The 17,422-nt window shown below is 48.4% G+C and overlaps 1 protein-coding gene across 3 annotated transcripts in view; it reads left to right on the top strand.

The window, feature by feature from the left end:
- LOC135054476 (zinc finger protein ZFP2-like) overlaps window positions 1-17,422 on the top strand; it is a 72,819-nt gene that overhangs the window by 7,472 nt on the left and 47,925 nt on the right. For all 3 annotated transcript variants that reach the window (XM_063957582.1, XM_063957580.1, XM_063957581.1), the window contains exon 4: window positions 14,165-14,699. In XM_063957582.1, coding sequence (XP_063813652.1) covers window positions 14,165-14,699 — 535 coding nt within the window. The remainder of the gene's footprint in view (window positions 1-14,164; window positions 14,700-17,422) is intronic.

Raw genomic sequence — 17,422 nt, 5'->3', positions numbered from 1 at the left:
ACCACTGTCGCGTCCATAAACTTCTTCTGGCCGAAATGGACATAGCACTTACCCGTGATGCCAGTGTGCAGATATCCCTCTGTGCATCACGCATATAAAGAAATGCATCCTTTATTTGCTCTAAAGACAGTAAAACATTGTCCCTATCCAGGGTATCAATATTTTCAATCAGGGACTCTGACCAAGCTACCCCAGCACTGCACATCCAGGCTGTCGCTATAGCTGGTCGTAGTATAACACCTGTATGTGTGTATATACTTTTTTGGATATTTTCCATCCTCCTATCTGCTGGATCTTTAAGTGCGGCCGTCTCAGGAGAGGGTAACGCCACTTGTTTTGATAAGCGTGTGAGCGCCTTGTCCACCCTAGGAGGTGTTTCCCAGCGCGCCCTAACCTCTGGCGGGAAAGGGTATAAAGCCAATAACTTCTTTGAAATTAGCATTTTTTTATCGGGGGCAACCCACGCTTCATCACACACCTCATTTAATTCTTCTGATTCAGGAAAAACTATAGGTAGTTTTTTCACACCCCACATAATACCCTGTTTAGTGGTACCTGTAGTATCAGCTATATGTAACGCCTCCTTCATTGCCAAAATCATATAACGTGTGGCCCTACTGGAAAATACGGTTGATTCGTCACCGTCACCACTAGAATCAGTGCCTGTGTCTGGGTCTGTGTCGACCGACTGAGGCAAAGGGTGTTTTACAGCTCCTGACGGTGTTTGAGGCGCCTGGACAGGCACTAATTGATTGTCCGGCCGTCTCATGTCGTCAAACGACTGCTTTAGCGTGTTGACACTATCCCGTAATTCCATAAATAAAGGCATCCATTCTGGTGTCGACCCCCTAGGAGGGGACATCCCCATATTTGGCAATTGCTCCGCCTCTACACCAATATCGTCCTCATACATGTCGACACACACGTACCGACACACAGCAGACACACAGGGAATGCTCTTAACGAAGACAGGACCCCACTAGCCCTTTGGGGAGACAGAGGGAGAGTTTGCCAGCACACACCAAAAGCGCTATATATGACAGGGATAGCCTTATAATAAGTGCTCCCTGTATAGCTGCTTTAATAATATATTTTTGCCACAATTTTGCCCCCCCCTCTCTTTTTTACCCTGTTTCTGTAGTGCAGTGCAGGGGAGAGCCTGGGAGCCGTCCTGACCAGCGGAGCTGTGTAAGGAAAATGGCGCTGTGTGCTGAGGAGATAGGCCCCGCCCCTTTTTCGGTGGCCTCGTCTCCCGCTCTTTAGTGGATTCTGGCAGGGGTTAAATATCTCCATATAGCCCCCGGAGGCTATATGTGAGGTATTTTTAGCCAAATTAGGTTTTCATTTGCCTCCCAGGGCGCCCCCCTCCCAGCGCCCTGCACCCTCAGTGACTGCCGTGTGAAGTGTGCTGAGAGGAAAATGGCGCACAGCTGCAGTGCTGTGCGCTACCTTTAGAAGACTGAGGAGTCTTCTGCCGCCGATTCTGGACCTCTTCTCGTTTCAGCATCTGCAAGGGGGCCGGCGGCGAGGCTCCGGTGACCATCCAGGCTGTACCTGTGATCGTCCCTCTGGAGCTAATGTCCAGTAGCCAAGAAGCCAATCCATCCTGCACGCAGGTGAGTTCACTTCTTCTCCCCTAAGTCCCTCGTTGCAGTGATCCTGTTGCCAGCAGGACTCACTGTAAAATAAAAAACCTAAGCTAAACTTTTCTAAGCAGCTCTTTAGGAGAGCCACCTAGATTGCACCCTTCTCGGCCGGGCACAAAAATCTAACTGAGGCTTGGAGGAGGGTCATAGGGGGAGGAGCCAGTGCACACCACCTGATCGTAAAGCTTTACTTTTGTGCCCTGTCTCCTGCGGAGCCGCTATTCCCCATGGTCCTTTCAGGAACCCCAGCATCCACTAGGACGATAGAGAAATATATGTACTGCAAAGATAGTTACAAGCTAAAATTAGCCAAGACAAATATGTACTGATTCAATTGAAGTTAGTTACATAATGGTAGTAGTAGTTAGGAAATTATATACTGATTTAATTAACTAATTCTTATCATAATTATCTTAAAGAATCAATATTAAAGGTTACGTTTTAATAAAATAATCATATCAATTTGAACATATTTTCTAATTTAAAAGAGTGCTCCAAAAAGGCAATCCCTGTCTTTTTCCGGCCACTGTCGGTTTCTGTGTGTTTATCATGTTAAACATGATTGTTGGAGCACCTTCAGCTGATTAATTCTACCTATTAAAAAGGAAAAATTATTGAGCAGCTGGTTCCATCATATTTCTTTGAAATTATTTGGGTTCGGTGCAGGGTACACAGCATTACTACAAAGACCTAGAAACCCTGTCGACCTTCCATCCACGTCGACCTAGTGACTGTCGACCTAAACATTGTCGACCTAGACACTGTCGATTTGATGAACCACACCCGATTTAGGATCTTGCCAATATACCAAAGTATGTTATCTGTAGAGAAGCTGTGTCTCTTATACACTGATGTTCTACTGTTTCTCTTCACTTTAACATGACACTATGCAAATGCCATTGTATTATTTTTGTTATGTCCTAGGGCAGTGGTTCCCAAACTTTTTTGAATCACGGTGCCCTAGAGTATCAGAGTTTTTTTTCACAGCACCACTAGACCAAAAGTTTCTTATTGAGAATTTTTAGAAAGCATTTTTTTAATTTAGTAAAATGTGCTTATATGTCATCCTTATGTTCAGTTATGTGGTGAGGGACAGGATTCGCTTCTGGTTGTTCACATAATTTATGATTAGAAGACACCAGCACTGGTTTTGCCTATTACATTGACCATAAATATTTGAATTGGTTCTTGACACCATTCCAAGGCACCCCTGCAAGTGTCCCGAGGTGCCCCAGGGTGCCTAGGTGCACAGTTTAGGAACCACTGTCCTAGGGGATTCTGGGAATCCATTTAGTACCATGGGGTATAGATGGGTCCACTAGGAGCCATGGGCACTTCAAGAAATTGATAGTGTGCACTGGCTCCTCCTTCTATGCTCTTCCTACCAGACTCAGTTTAGAAAATGTGCTCGGTGGAGCTGATCACGCTGAAGGAAGCTCCTGAAGAGTTTTCTGCATTTATTTTATATGTTTGTTATTTTCAGGCAGGACTGGCTGGCACCAGCCTGCCTGCTTCGTGGGACTTAGGGGGGGAACGGCCGAACCTCTCTCAGGGTTAATTGTCCCGATCCCCACTGACAGGACACGAGCTACTGAGGGAACTATTCGCAATCCCCACCACGACGAGCGTACATTCCCGCAGCACGCCGCCACCCCTAACTGAGCCAGAAGAATGAAGAGTAGTGAGTACTGAGCCGGCGTCCTGGTTAGCTGGGCTCCGGCCATTATGGCAGCATGAGGGCACAGAGATGCACGGCTTCTAACTGGGGCGGACTGCGTGTCACGACTGTGTACAGACACAGACGCTGAACAGCGGTCACAGTACCCAGACTGGTAACAAAGCAATAAAAGGAGTCTGTTTCCATTTTATGCACACAGACACATACAGCCAGTATAAGAAAGAGCGGGAAGACCGCTCGCCATTGAAGGGGCTTCACTATGAGCGGATCCAGCAGCTCACAGGCGCCATTTTCCCTCTGCATCTGACACAGATGCTGACTGACAGGGATGCGCAGCTCCTGCAGAGAGACTCCAGATTACCTCAGCGGTACCAGGGGGTCATAGCAGGGGGGTAGCGATTATTAGTTTACTAAGTCCCTAATCTAGGTACTTAGTCTGCGACCCGGCTAAGCTTGGCATTAGCGATAAGGGCGCCGTGTGCTGGTTCCAGACTCTCTCTGTGTCTCCCTGGAAGGGCTCTTTGTGGGTTAATTGTGCATTTAACCTTTTCCTGTGTGTGTGCTGTCACTATACAGTATGTCGGACAAAGAGTGTGTTTCATGTAAGGCACAGTGTTGCTCTTCCCCAGGGGGTTCACTAGTGTGTACTCAGTGTAGTGTCCCTTCCCAGGCTAGTGGGGCAGAACCAGCATGGCTGGACTCCATTAGGGGATTGATTTCCTCCATTTCTACAAAATTATCTCGAAATGAGAAAGAGACGCAATACTTAATGCAGTCTATGGATGAGTTGAAAAAAAGACTCTGTACCCAAGCCAGCATCTCAGTCCGTCGCCATTTGGCCACAAAAGTGTACTTTGGCCTATAGCCTGCAGTCTGACTCGGATGATGAGGGGTCAGACATGGAGGAAGGGGAGGTGGACTCGAAGGTGGGGAATGGTACAAGGAATAGCCTATATGAGAGCCTCTATCAGAGAGGTTCTGCATCTCCCTGATAAAGTGACAGAGGAGAGTGAGGAATCTTATTTTCATATAAAAGGAGAAATTCTCAGCCATTTTTCCTGCATCAAAGTAACTAAATACCCTGTTTGAAGGACCGTGGGTTAATCCTTATAAATTCAAATCCCTAAACGGTTGTTATCATCTTTCCCTTTTCCCCCTTGACGATAGGAAGAAATGGGAAAATCCACCAATAGTGGATGCATCGGTATACAGGCTCTCAAGACAAATTGTATTGCCTGATCGTAAAATTGAGACCACACTCAAATCCTTGTATACAGCTGCTGGGGTGGCCCAGAGACCCACTATAGCATGTGGGTGAATTACAAAAACCATTGCCAAATGGTCGGGTAATCTGATTGAGGGGTTAAACACCTTACCTCAAGAGGAGATTGTCATGTTCCTGCAACATATACAGGACTCTGCAAACTTTATGGTGGAAGCCATAAAAGAAATAGGCTTGCTTAATTCACGTACTATGGCTATGGCAGTGTCTGCACGCAGGGTTCTATGGCTAAGCCAGTGGACTGCAGATGCGGACTCCAGGAAAGCCATGTAGGGCCTACCTTTCACAGGGGAGGCCTTATTTGGAGATGAAGTAGACAAATGGATCTCCAAAGCTACGGCGGGAAAGTCTGCATATCTTCCTTCTGCAGGTCCCCCAACTAGGAAGGCCTACTCAGGTCCCAATTTGCAGTCCTTTAGGGGCAAGGCTAGAGGTTCTTCTACCACCATCAGAGGCGCTAGAGGAAAACCACGCAAACCAGCATCTGCCGGTTCACAGGAACAGAGCTCCGGATCTGCTTCCTCAAAGCCTTCTGCATGACCATGGACAGCGATGCCTGGAAGATTGTCAGGTGGGAGCCTGGCTAAAATTCTTCGGTCACGTCTAGACGGGATCGTGCCAGGATCCATGGGTCATAGATCTTATATCCCAGGGCTACAGACTGGAGTTCCAGGAGCCTCCACATCACAGATACTTCAAGTCAGGCTTACCAGTTTCACAAAAGGCAAGTATAACCTTACAGGACTCCATTCACAGACTGATACAGACTCAGGTCATTGTTTCAGTTCCATCCCACCTGCGAAACAAGGGGTACTATTCCGACTTGTTTGTAGTACCGAAACCGAACGGTTTGGTAAGACCGATTCTGAACCTGAAGTCGTTGAACCCGTACGTGTTCAAATTCAAGATGGAGTCTCTAAAAGCGGTGATCTCGGGTATGGAGGAGGGGGAATTCCTAATGTCTCTGGACATCAAGGATGTGTACCTTCACATTCCGATCTGGCCGCCTCATCAGGCTTATCTACGGTTAGCACTACATTACTGTCACTACCAGTTCCAGGCCCTGCCATTTGGTCTCTCCGCAGCGCCGAGGGTGTTCACCAATGTGATGGCAGAGATTATGTATTTACTCTGCAAACAGGGTGTGAACATAATTCCGTACCTGGATGATCTTCTGATCAAGGCACCGTCCAGGGAGCGGTTGTAGGACAGCATTGGCCTCTCAACCAGCCTACTCCTGGATCATGGGTGGATTCTGAACAGAGTCTCAGAAGGTGTTCCTTCCTTTGGAAAAGGCATTAGTAATCCAGTCGATGGTTCGGGCTGTCCTTAAGCCACCCCGAATCTCAGTGCATCTGTGCATATGCCTACTGGGGAAAATGGTGGCCTCTTACAAGGTGCTTCAGTACAGAAGGTTTCATGCAAAACCCTTCCAGCTCGATCTGTTAGACAAGTGGTCCAGATCGCATCTTCACATGCACCAGAGGATCCGTCTGTCGCCAAAAGCTAGGACCGCCCTTCTGTGGTGGCTTTAGACTTCTCACCTAATCGAGGGTCGGCGGTTCAGGATTGGATTCTGCTAACCACAGACTCAAGCCTCAGAGGTTGAGGAGCAGTCACCCAGGGGATGCAGTTTCAGGGAAGATGGTCAAGTCAGGAAGTTGTCCTTCCAATCAACATCCTGGAACTCAGGGCTATATACAACGCCCTTCTGCAGGCCTCATCTCTTCTTCAAGATCGGGCCATTCAGGACCAGTCATACAATGTGACAGCAGTGGCGTACATAAACCGACAGGGAGGAACAAAAAGCAGAGCAGCAATGTCAGAGGTGACAAGAATTCTCCTCTGGGTGGAAAAACACGCCGTGGCATTGTCGGCGGTCTTCATTCCAGCAGTAGACAACTGGTAAGCAGACTTCCTCGGCAAACATGACCTGCACTCAGGGAAGTGGGGCCTTCAACTGGAGGTGTTCAGGTGGTTGACACGTCAGTGGGGATTACCCACAAATCGACATGATGGCCTCTTGTCTCAACAAGAAGCTCAAGCGGTATTGGTCCAGGTTGAGAGACCCACAGGCAGTGGCGGTAGACGCTCTGACGACTCCATGGGTCTATCAGATGGCATACGTGTTTCCTCCACTTCCTCTGATCCCAAGAATTCTAAAAGAATAAAAAGGGAAAAGGTTCAAGCAATTCTCATTGCTCCGGACTGGCCAAGAAGGGCCTGCTACGTGGATCTTCTGGAAATGCTCCTTGAAGATACGTGGCCTCTACCTCTTCACAAGGATCTTCTGCAACTTACCGCGGCTATGTTTCAACTGCATGGAAGTTGAACAGCTGATTCTAACCAGCTGATTCTAGCCCTGACAAGGTCATCCTGACTATGATCCAAGCCAGGAAGGGGGTAACGTCTAAACATTACCACTGTATTTGGAAGAAATCCGTCTCTTGGTCTGAGAGCAGAAATTATTCTGTGGTGGATTTTCATCTGGAACGTTTCCTGCTTTTTCTGCAGTCAGAGGTGGATGTGGGCCTACGTCTAGGCTCCATAAAAGTCCAGATTTCGCCCTTGTTTATTTTCTTTCAGAAACAATTGGCTTCTCTCCCTGAGGTCCAGACGTTCTTGAAAGGTGTTCTGTTCTGCACATCCAACCTCCCTTTGTGCCTCCCACGGCACCTTGGAATCTCAATTTGGTGCTGCAGTTCCTCCAGACGGACTGGTTTGAACTGTTACAGGAGGTAGACGTAAAGTATCTTACATGGAAGACCGTCACACTGTTGGCCCTGGCTACAGCAAGACGTGTGTTGGAGCTGGGGGCGTTATCTCACAAGAGCCCCTACCTAATTTTCCATGAGGACAGAGCTAAACTCGTCGGTAATTTCTTCCTAAAGTGGTGTCTTCGTTTCACATCAACCAACCTATTGTGGTTCCTGTTGTTACCGACACCTCTGCTACTTCAAAGTCTTTGGCTGTTGTGGGGGCTTTGAAGGTGTATGTAAAACGAACAGCTCGTCAGAGAAAATCGGACTCTCCTTTTGTTCTTTATGATCCCAATAAGATTGGGTGTCCTGCTTCGAAGCAGTCAATTGCACCCTGGATCAGGCTCACTATCCAGCATGCTTATTCCATGGCAGGCTTGCCGATTCCAAAATCTGTACAGGCCCACTCTTCTAAGTCGGTGGGTTCTTCTTGGGCGGCTGCCCGGGGTGTTTCGGTTTTACATCTCTGCCGAGCAGCTACTTAGTCAGGTTCGAACACGTTTGCTAAGTTTTACAAGTTCGATACTTTAGCATTTGAGGACCTTCAGTTTGGTCAGTCAGTTCTGCAGGAACCTCAGCACTCTCCCACCCGGTTTTGGTGTTTTGGAACATCCCCATGGTACTAATGTGGACCCCAGCATACTCTATGATGTAAGAGAAAATAGGATTTTAATTACCTAACCATAAATCCTTTTCTTGTAGGCCGTAGGGGATACTGGGCACCCGCCCAGTGTTTCGTTCTTCCTGCACTTTTACTTGGTTAAGTAATGTTGTTTGGTTCAGCTTTTGCTGTTCCTGGTTTCAAGTTTGGTGTGTGCTGGTTCGAAATCTCACCACTTTCCTTATCTATATCTTTCTCTAAAAGTATGTCTGTCTCCTTGGGCACAGTTTACTAGACTGAGTCTGGTAGTAGGGGCATAGCGGGAGGAGCCAGCACATGTTATCAAACCTCTATAGTGCCCATGGCTCATAGTGGACTCGTCTATACCCCATAGTACTAAATGGATTCCCAGTATCCCCTATGGGCTACGAGAAAAGGATTTTCTGGTAGGTAATTAAAATCCTATTTCTCTGACGTCCTAGTGGATGCTGGGAACTCCGTAAGGACCATGGGGAATAGACGGCTCCGCAGGAGACTGGGCACATCTAAAGAAAGATTTAGGACTATCTGGTGTGCACTGGCTCCTCCCCCTATGACCCTCCTCCAAGCCTCAGTTAGATTTCTGTGCCCGGCCGAGCTGGATGCACACTAGGGGCTCTCCTGAGCTCCTAGAAAGAAAGTATAGTTTAGGTTTTTTATTTTACAGTGAGACCTGCTGGCAACAGGCTCACTGCACCGAGGGACTAAGGGGAGAAGAAGCGAACCTACCTAAGTGGTGGTAGCTTGGGCTTCTTAGGCTACGGGACACCATTAGCTCCAGAGGGATCGCACACAGGACCCGACCTCGTCGTCCGTTCCCGGAGCCGCGCCGCCGTACCCCTTATAGAGCCAGAAGCAAGAAGGTCCGGAAAATCGGCGGCTGAAGACTTCTGTCTTCTCCAAGGTAGCGCACAGCACTGCAGCTGTGCGCCATTGCTCCTCATGCACACCACACACTGCGGTCACTGATGGGTGCAGGGCGCTGGGGGGGGGGCGCCCTGAGCAGCAATAAATAGCACCTTGGCTGGCAAACTAACACCATATATAGCGCCAGGGGCTATATAGGTGTATATTAACCCCTGCCAGAATTATTAAAATAGCGGGAGAAAGCCCGCAGAAAAAGGGGCGGGGCCATCTCCCTCAGCACACTGGCGCCATTTTTCCTCACAGCTCCGCTGGAAGGATCGCTCCCTGGCTCTCCCCTGCAGTCCTGCACTACAGAAAAGGGTAAAAAAAGAGAGGGGGGGCACAAATTTAGGCGCAGTATAATATATATATATATATATATGCAGCTATAAGGGAAAACACTCTTTATAGGTGATATCCCTGTGGTATATAGCGCTTTGGTGTGTGCTGGCATACTCTCCCTCTGTCTCCCCAAAGGGCTTTGTGGGGTCCTGTCCTCTGTAAAGAGCATTCCCTGTGTGTGTGCTGTGTGTCGGTACTGCTGTGTCGACATGTATGATGAGGAAAATGATGTGGAGGCGGAGCAAATGCCTGTGAACGTGATGTCACCCCCTGCGGGGTCGACACCTGTGTGGATGGACTTATGGAAGGAATTACGGGACAGTGTCAACTCCTTACACAAAAGGTTTGACGACATAGGACAGCCGGCTACTCAGCTTGTGCCTTTTCCAGCGTCTCAAATGTCATCAGGGGCTTTAAAACGGCCGCTACCTCAGGTGACAGACACAGATGTCGACACGGATACCGACTCCAGTGTCGACGACGATGAGACTAGTGTACCCTCCAATAGGTCCACCCGTTACATGATTGAGGCAATGAAAAATGTGTTATACATTTCTGATAATACCCCAGGTACCACAAAAAAGGGTATTATGTTTGGTGAGAAAAAACTACCTGTAGTTTTTCCTGCATCTGAGGAATTAAATAAGGTGTGTGAGGAAGCGTGGACTTCCCCCGATAAGAAATTGATCATTTCTAAACGGTTATTGGCAGCGTACCCTTTCCCGCCAGAGGATAGGTCACGTTGGGAAACACCCCCTAGGGTAGATAAGGCGCTGACACGCTTATCAGAAAAGGTGGCACTACCGTCTCAGGATACGGCCGCCCTAAAGGAACCTGCTAATAGAAAGCAGGAAACTACCCTTAAAGCTATATACACACACACGGGCATTATATTGAGACCAGCTATTGCATCGGCATGGATGTGCAGTGCTGCAGCTGCGTGGTCAGATTCCCTCTCGGATAATATTGATACTATGGATAGGGACAATATTTTGCTGACGATAGAGCATATAAAAGACGCCATCTTATACATGCGTGATGCACAGAGGAATATTTGCCGGCTGGCATCAAAAATAAGCGCTATGTCCATTGTTGCCAGGTGGGGGTTATGGACTCGGCAATGGTCAGGCGATGCCGACTCGAAACGGCACATGGAAGTTTTACCCTATAAGGGGGTGGAACTGTTTGGGGATGGTCTTTCAGACCTCGTTTCCACAGCTACTGCTGGGAAATCGACATTTTTGCCACAGGCTACCCCACAGCAAAAGAAAGCACCGTATTATCAGGTACAGTCCTTTCGGCCCCAGAAAAGCAAGAGGGCTAGAGGCTCATCCTTTCTTCCGAGAGGCAAAGGTAGAGGGAAAAAGCTGCAGCACACAGCTAGTTCCCAAGAGCAGAAGTCCTCCCCTGCGTCCGGTAAGTCAACAGCATGACGCTGGGGCTGCTCAGGCGGACCCGGGTACGGTGGGGGCCCGTCTCAGAAATTTCAGCGCACAGTGGGCTCTCTCACAGGTGGATCCCTGGGTCCTTCAAGTAGTATCTCAGGGGTACAGGCTGGAATTCGAGACGTCTCCCCCCCGCCGTTTCCTAAAATTTGCCTTACCGGCAACTCCCTCGGACAGGGAGGCAGTGTTGGTGGCTATTCAAAAACTGTATTCACAGCAAGTGATTGTCAAGGTACCCCTCCTTCAGCAAGGAAAGGGTTACTATTCCACAATGTTTGTGGTACCGAAACCGGACGGTTCGGTGAGACCCATCTTAAATTTAAAATCCTTGGACACCTATATCAAAAGGTTCAAGTTCAAGATGGAATCGCTCAGGGCGGTTATTGCGAGCCTGGAAGAGGGGGATTACATAGTCTCCCTGGACATCAAGGATGCGTACCTGCATGTCCCCATTTACCCTCCTCACCAGGAGTACCTCAGATTTGTGGTACAGGACTGTCACTATCAGTTCCAGACGCTGCCGTTTGGGTTATCCACGGCACCGAGGGTCTTTACCAAGGTAATGGCCGAAATGATGATACTCCTTCGCAAGAAGGGAGTTTTAATTATCCCGTACTTGGACGATCTCCTGATAAAGGCGAGGTCCAAGGAACAGTTGGTAGTGGGGGTAGCACTTTCTCGGGAAGTGCTGCAACAGCACGGCTGGATTCTCAATATTCCAAAGTCACAGCTGGTCCCAACGACACGTATTCTGTTCCTGGGAATGATTCTGGACACAGATCAGAAAAAAGTGTTTCTTCCAGTGGAAAAAGCCGAGGTGTTGTCATCTCTAGTCAGAAACCTCCTAAAACCGGGACAGGTGTTGGTACATCAATGCACACGAGTCCTGGGAAAAATGGTAGCTTCGTACGAAGCAATTCCATTCGGAAGGTTTCACGCAAGGACTTTCCAGTGGGACCTGTTGGACAAATGGTCCGGGTCCCATCTCCAGATGCATCAGCGGATAACCCTGTCGGCAAGGACCAGGGTGTCGCTGCTGTGGTGGCTGCAGAGGGCTCATCTACTGGAGGGCCGCAGATTCGGAATACAGGACTGGGTCCTGGTGACCACGGATGCCAGCCTTCGGGGCTGGGGTGCAGTCACACAGGGAAGAAATTTCCAAGGACTGTGGTCAAATCAGGGGATTTCGCTTCACATAAATGTTCTGGAGCTAAGGGCCATTTACAATGCCCTAAGCCACGCAAGGCCCCTGCTTCAGAACCAGCCGGTACTGATCCAATCAGACAACATCACGGCGGTCGCCCATGTAAACAGACAGGGCGGCACAAGAAGCAGGAGGGCAGTGGCAGAAGCCACAAGGATTCTCCGATGGGCGGAAAATCATGTGTTAGCACTGACAGCAGTGTTCATTCCGGGAGTGGACAACTGGGAAGCAGACTTCCTCAGCATGCACGACCTCCACCCAGGAGAATGGGGACTTCATCCAGAAGTCTTCCAAATGCTGGTAAACCGTTGGGAAAGACCACAGGTGGACATGATGGCGTCCCGCCTCAACAGAAAACTAAAAAGATATTGCGCCAGGTCAAGGGACCCTCAGGCGATCGCTGTGGACGCTCTAGTAACACCGTGGGTGTACCAGTCGGTTTATGTGTTTCCTCCTCTGCCTCTCATTCCCAAGGTACTGAGAATAATACGAAGGCGAGGAGTAAAAACTATACTCGTGGTTCCGGATTGGCCAAGAAGAGCTTGGTCCCTGGAACTTCAAGAGATGCTTTCAGAGGACCCTTGGCCTCTGCCGCTCAGACAGGACCTGCTGCAGCAGGGACCCTGTCTGTTCCAAGACTTACCGCGGCTGAGTTTGACGGCATGGCGGTTGAACACCGGATCCAGAAGGAAAAGGGCATTCCGGAGGAAGTCATCCCTACCCTGATCAAAGCCAGGAAGGATGTCACCGCAAAACATTATCACCGCATTTGGCGGAAATATGTTGCTTGGTGTGAGGCCAGGAAGGCCCCAACGGAGGAATTTCAACTGGGTCGATTCCTGCATTTCCTGCAAGCAGTGGTGACGTTGGGCCTCAAATTGGGGTCCATTAAGGTCCAGATTTCGGCCCTGTCGATTTTCTTCCAGAAAGAACTGGCTTCACTGCCTGAAGTTCAGACTTTTGTCAAAGGAGTTCTGCATATTCAGCCTCCTTTTGTGCCCCCAGTGGCACCTTGGGATCTCAATGTGGTTTTGGGATTCCTGAAATCACATTGGTTTGAACCACTTAAGACTGTGGATTTGAAATATCTCACGTGGAAAGTGGTCATGCTGTTGGCCCTGGCTTCGGCCAGGCGTGTGTCAGAGTTGGCGGCTTTGTCCTGTAAAAGCCCTTATCTGATTTTCCATATGGATAGGGCAGAGTTGAGGACTCGTCCTCAGTTTCTCCCGAAGGTGGTATCAGCGTTTCACTTGAACCAGCCAATTGTGGTGCCTGGGGCTACTAGGGACTTGGAGGATTCCAAGTTGCTGGACGTAGTCAGGGCCCTGAAAATTTATGTTTCCAGGACGGCTGGAGTCGGGAAAACTGACTCGCTGTTTATCCTGTATGCACCTAACAAGCTTGGTGCTCCTGCTTCTAAGCAGACTATCGCGCGCTGGATTTGTAGCACTATTCAGCTGGCGCATTCTGCGGTGGGACTACCGCAGCCTAAATCTGTAAAAGCCCATTCCACGAGGAAGGTGGGCTCATCTTGGGCGGCTGCCCGAGGGGTCTCGGCTTTACAACTTTGCTGAGCTGCTACTTGGTCAGGGGCAAACACGTTTGCAAAATTCTATAAATTTGATACCCTGGCTGAGGAGGACCTGGAGTTCTCTCATTCGGTGCTGCAGAGTCATCCTCACTCTCCCGCCCGTTTGGGAGCTTTGGTATAATCCCCATGGTCCTTACGGAGTTCCCAGCATCCACTAGGACGTCAGAGAAAATAAGAATTTACTCACCGGTAATTCTATTTCTCGTAGTCCGTAGTGGATGCTGGGCGCCCATCCCAAGTGCGGATTGTCTGCAATACTTGTAAATAGTTATTGTTACACAAATCGGGTTGTTATTGCGAGCCATCTGTTCAGAGGCTCCTTTGTTATCATACTGTTAACCGGGGTTCCTATCACGAGTTATACGGTGTGATTGGTGTGGCTGGTGTGAGTCTTACCCGGGATTCAAAATCCTTCCTTATTGTGTCAGCTCTTCCGGGCACAGTGTCCTAACTGAGGCTTGGGGGAGGGTCATAGGGGGAGGAGCCAGTGCACACCAGATAGTCCTAAATCTTTCTTTAGATGTGCCCAGTCTCCTGCGGAGCCGTCTTTTCCCCATGGTCCTTACGGAGTTCCCAGCATCCACTACGGACTAGGAGAAATAGAATTACCTGTGAGTAAATTCTTATTTTTTTGAGGGGTTATTTAGGTAGAACGTCTTTCTGATATACAGGAAGAAGATACAGATGGAGAAGAAGAGACGTATGTGACTGATAATAAGGCAGAAAATATAAAGGCAGAAGATACAGAGGGAGAAGAAGAGACGTATGTGACTGATATAAAGGCAGAAGATATAGAGGGAGAAGAAGAGACGTATGTGACTGATATGAAGGCAGAAGATATAGAGGGAGAAGAAGAGACGCATGTGACTGATATAAAGGCAGAAGATATAGAAAGAGAAGAAGAGACATATGTGACTGATATGAAGGCAGAAGATATAGAGGGAGAAGAAGAGACGTATGTGACTGTTATAAAATCAGAAGATACAAAGGGAGAAGAAGAGACGTATGTGACTGATATAAAGGCAGAAGATATAGAGGATGAAGAAGAGACGTATGTGACTGTTATAAAGGCAGAAGATACAGAGGGAGAAGAAGAGACGTATGTGACTGATATGAAGGCAGAAGATATAGAGGGAGAAGAAGAGACGTATGTGAGGGGTGATCAGCAGTGTAAGGAGGAGGAGATCCCTACAGATATCAGCACAGGTGAGTAATAAACACTTATTACAGAAGTCACATATTCTCATTGCTCAGTCACTACAGCAATCTCTTTTTCTTCACCCTCCTCCGCCATCATCCCTGTTCTCAGTTGGGTGTTTATAGCACATGGTTATCCATGACAAATATCAGAAAAAGAGCGTTATTACACACATCACTATATTGTTATAAAAAGTAACGAGCAGAAGTTTATTTTCTCTGGCTGGGTCCACAGGATTATCCACAGGAAAACATTGGGATATTGTCGAGCAACAGCGAAAATGGCACCAACACGGTCACAGCTTTCTGGCCTCCCATGATGCATTGGGGCCTCCACTATATAGTCCCGCCCACTTACTCAGTCAGATCAGTTTTTTGCTTGGTGCGGCAGGAAGCCGCATGGTCACAGGGCTGCTGTGAGAGCAGCCTCAAGCTTTTATTATTTTTATAGACTTATTATATTGTTTTTTTAGAGTGACTTCTCTTAACAGCGTCTTAAACGCATACTAGAAAAAGTCGCTCCAACAACTCCCCACCGGTTCGCAACAACGCTTACCTTCGGGTATCAGTGCTGTCTCGATGGGCGTCTGTGTCGGATGTTCTAAGCAGGTCCAGCAGACTTAACCAGGCTGTGGCCGGAGCATGGGGAGACAGTGAGTATATGGACTTCCTCTTACTAGAGGGGTCAGGACACAGCTACACTGATTTGGTGGAGACTACAAACAATGTGTTGATGCGCCGAACATCTCGAGTGTGACAGCGCTATGCTCCGGGGATCATAGGCACCAGGACTAGGTAGAGGCCGCGATCCTGGGAGTTTAAGTCAACAGGGGATTCAGACGCTCTCCTGGACGACCCTCTTCCGAGTTCATGGCCAGTTCCCGTGTCTCTCGTTTCATGAACTAAATGACCTCACTTCCGGCTCAGACGCTACCACAAGGGTACTCGGTCGCAGCTTAGATGCTGCGGTTGTGTACACTGGATATAAACCCGCCAGACCGAGTCGCAGGCCTTAGCGTCTGCATGTCATGGCTGTGGTTTTGTGAACCCGGTGTTAGTGATGTCTGTGCGGGCAACTGGAGGACTATGTGAATATTAGGCTGGTCTGTAGGAATCAGTGAGAAGAAGGAGCAATCCCTGACCGGGGATCGAACCCGGGCCTCGGCAGAGGAAGCCGTATCCTGACCACTGGATCACCAGGGACTTTGATAGCAGGATGATGAATGTATAGGTGAGACGGACTGGTTACTGGTGAGACTGGGATGCAACTGTAATGTGTGCTGGTACCGGATATAACTGGAAACGCAACTGAAAGTAGAACGATGACTGTGGCTATAACTCTAGTACGAGGCTGAAGAACCCTGCCGCTGTGACGGTAGAATACTGCAGCTGTGGTTTTCAGTTGAGACTGTGGAATACTGTACTGTGCCTTTAAGATGAAACACTGCAACTGTGCCTTTAAGTGGAGACGGTGGAATACTGTACTGTGCCTTTAAGTGGAGACTCGTGGAAATACTGGATATCAATGGCAGCACAAATGTAATCCAAACTGTGTAACAAAGAAACAGAGTTTTTACAGTAACTAAAGTACAAGGGTTACCTTTAGGGAGCTCAGCTTCAAAGCTCACACAGAGCTGTGTGTGACACGAGGAACTGGCCGCGTTTCCAACTCCAGACTTCAGACTTATACTTCCTGGTCCTTGGTGATTGGTGAGCAGTGTCAGGTGATTCAGAGAGTCTCAGGCTGGCACAGGATTGGACAGCTCTGAGGTCAGGTGAAACAGTCACTGTCATGTGAGTACTCTAGACTAGGCTGTGAAGGGGGGCGAGGCCTAGCAGGCCGAGGGAACACTGAAGCCTGAACTTCTGCAAACACAGGACGCTGGCCTTTTAGGCCTAAACTTCAGATTGCTGAATTCAGACTCACACAGAAGATCACCACAGGTGGAGCTCGTTAACTGTTACCTTCCAGGCAGAGAACTCAGGAAACTCATGGTATTGGCATGCTGTTTATCCCAGTGAGCAAAAAGGCACAGGATCCAGGACAGATGGCAGGGGTAAGTCACCAAATACGAGAACTACAGTCAGGATCGTGACACTGCATACACGTGGAATTCGCTCAGCGTCCGTGTCCGTTGGTGAGCGTCCGTATCCGTTATCAAGAGCGGCAGTGTACACCAGTAGCGTCTGAAGCCACTCAGCGTCTTACGAGCGTATTTGCTTGGATTTGGAAGTGTGGTGAGTCTCCCTGTATCCCGCTCTCCGGAGGCAGAGTATACAGTACTAAAAATTCTCTCTACTTCTTAGTATGCATTGTTAATTTTTAGTACCTATTGCATATGAGACCTGTATATTACTGTGTTTTTTGCATGTTATGTTGTAAAAAGAACCAGTTAAAACAGAAGTACAATTTTCCTACTTATGTATAAGTTATTATGGGGGTTGTATTCTCATATGACAATGTCTAATGCTTTAACATGTGACTGACTGCTAGTATGTGTGCTGACTTTTCTGTGTAATGTCAGTCCTGTTCTGACCCTCAAATCAGGTGCACTGTGGTCAGATTGATCTCACCTCTATATACTGACACATAGGGTGTTTTTCAGTCACAAATTGTTTAGTCAATAACAGGTTAATACCATGTCTGTGAGCGGCAAAAGTGATGAGGAGAATTTATCAAGCACTCCTACAGCCCTAATATGCTTATCTTGTAAGTCAGGGGTAATTGATAT

The sequence above is a fragment of the Pseudophryne corroboree genome, chromosome 3, assembly GCF_028390025.1.
Source record: "Pseudophryne corroboree isolate aPseCor3 chromosome 3, aPseCor3.hap2, whole genome shotgun sequence".
Classification (NCBI taxonomy): domain Eukaryota; kingdom Metazoa; phylum Chordata; class Amphibia; order Anura; family Myobatrachidae; genus Pseudophryne; species Pseudophryne corroboree.
This window is presented reverse-complemented; position numbering and strand designations above follow the sequence as displayed.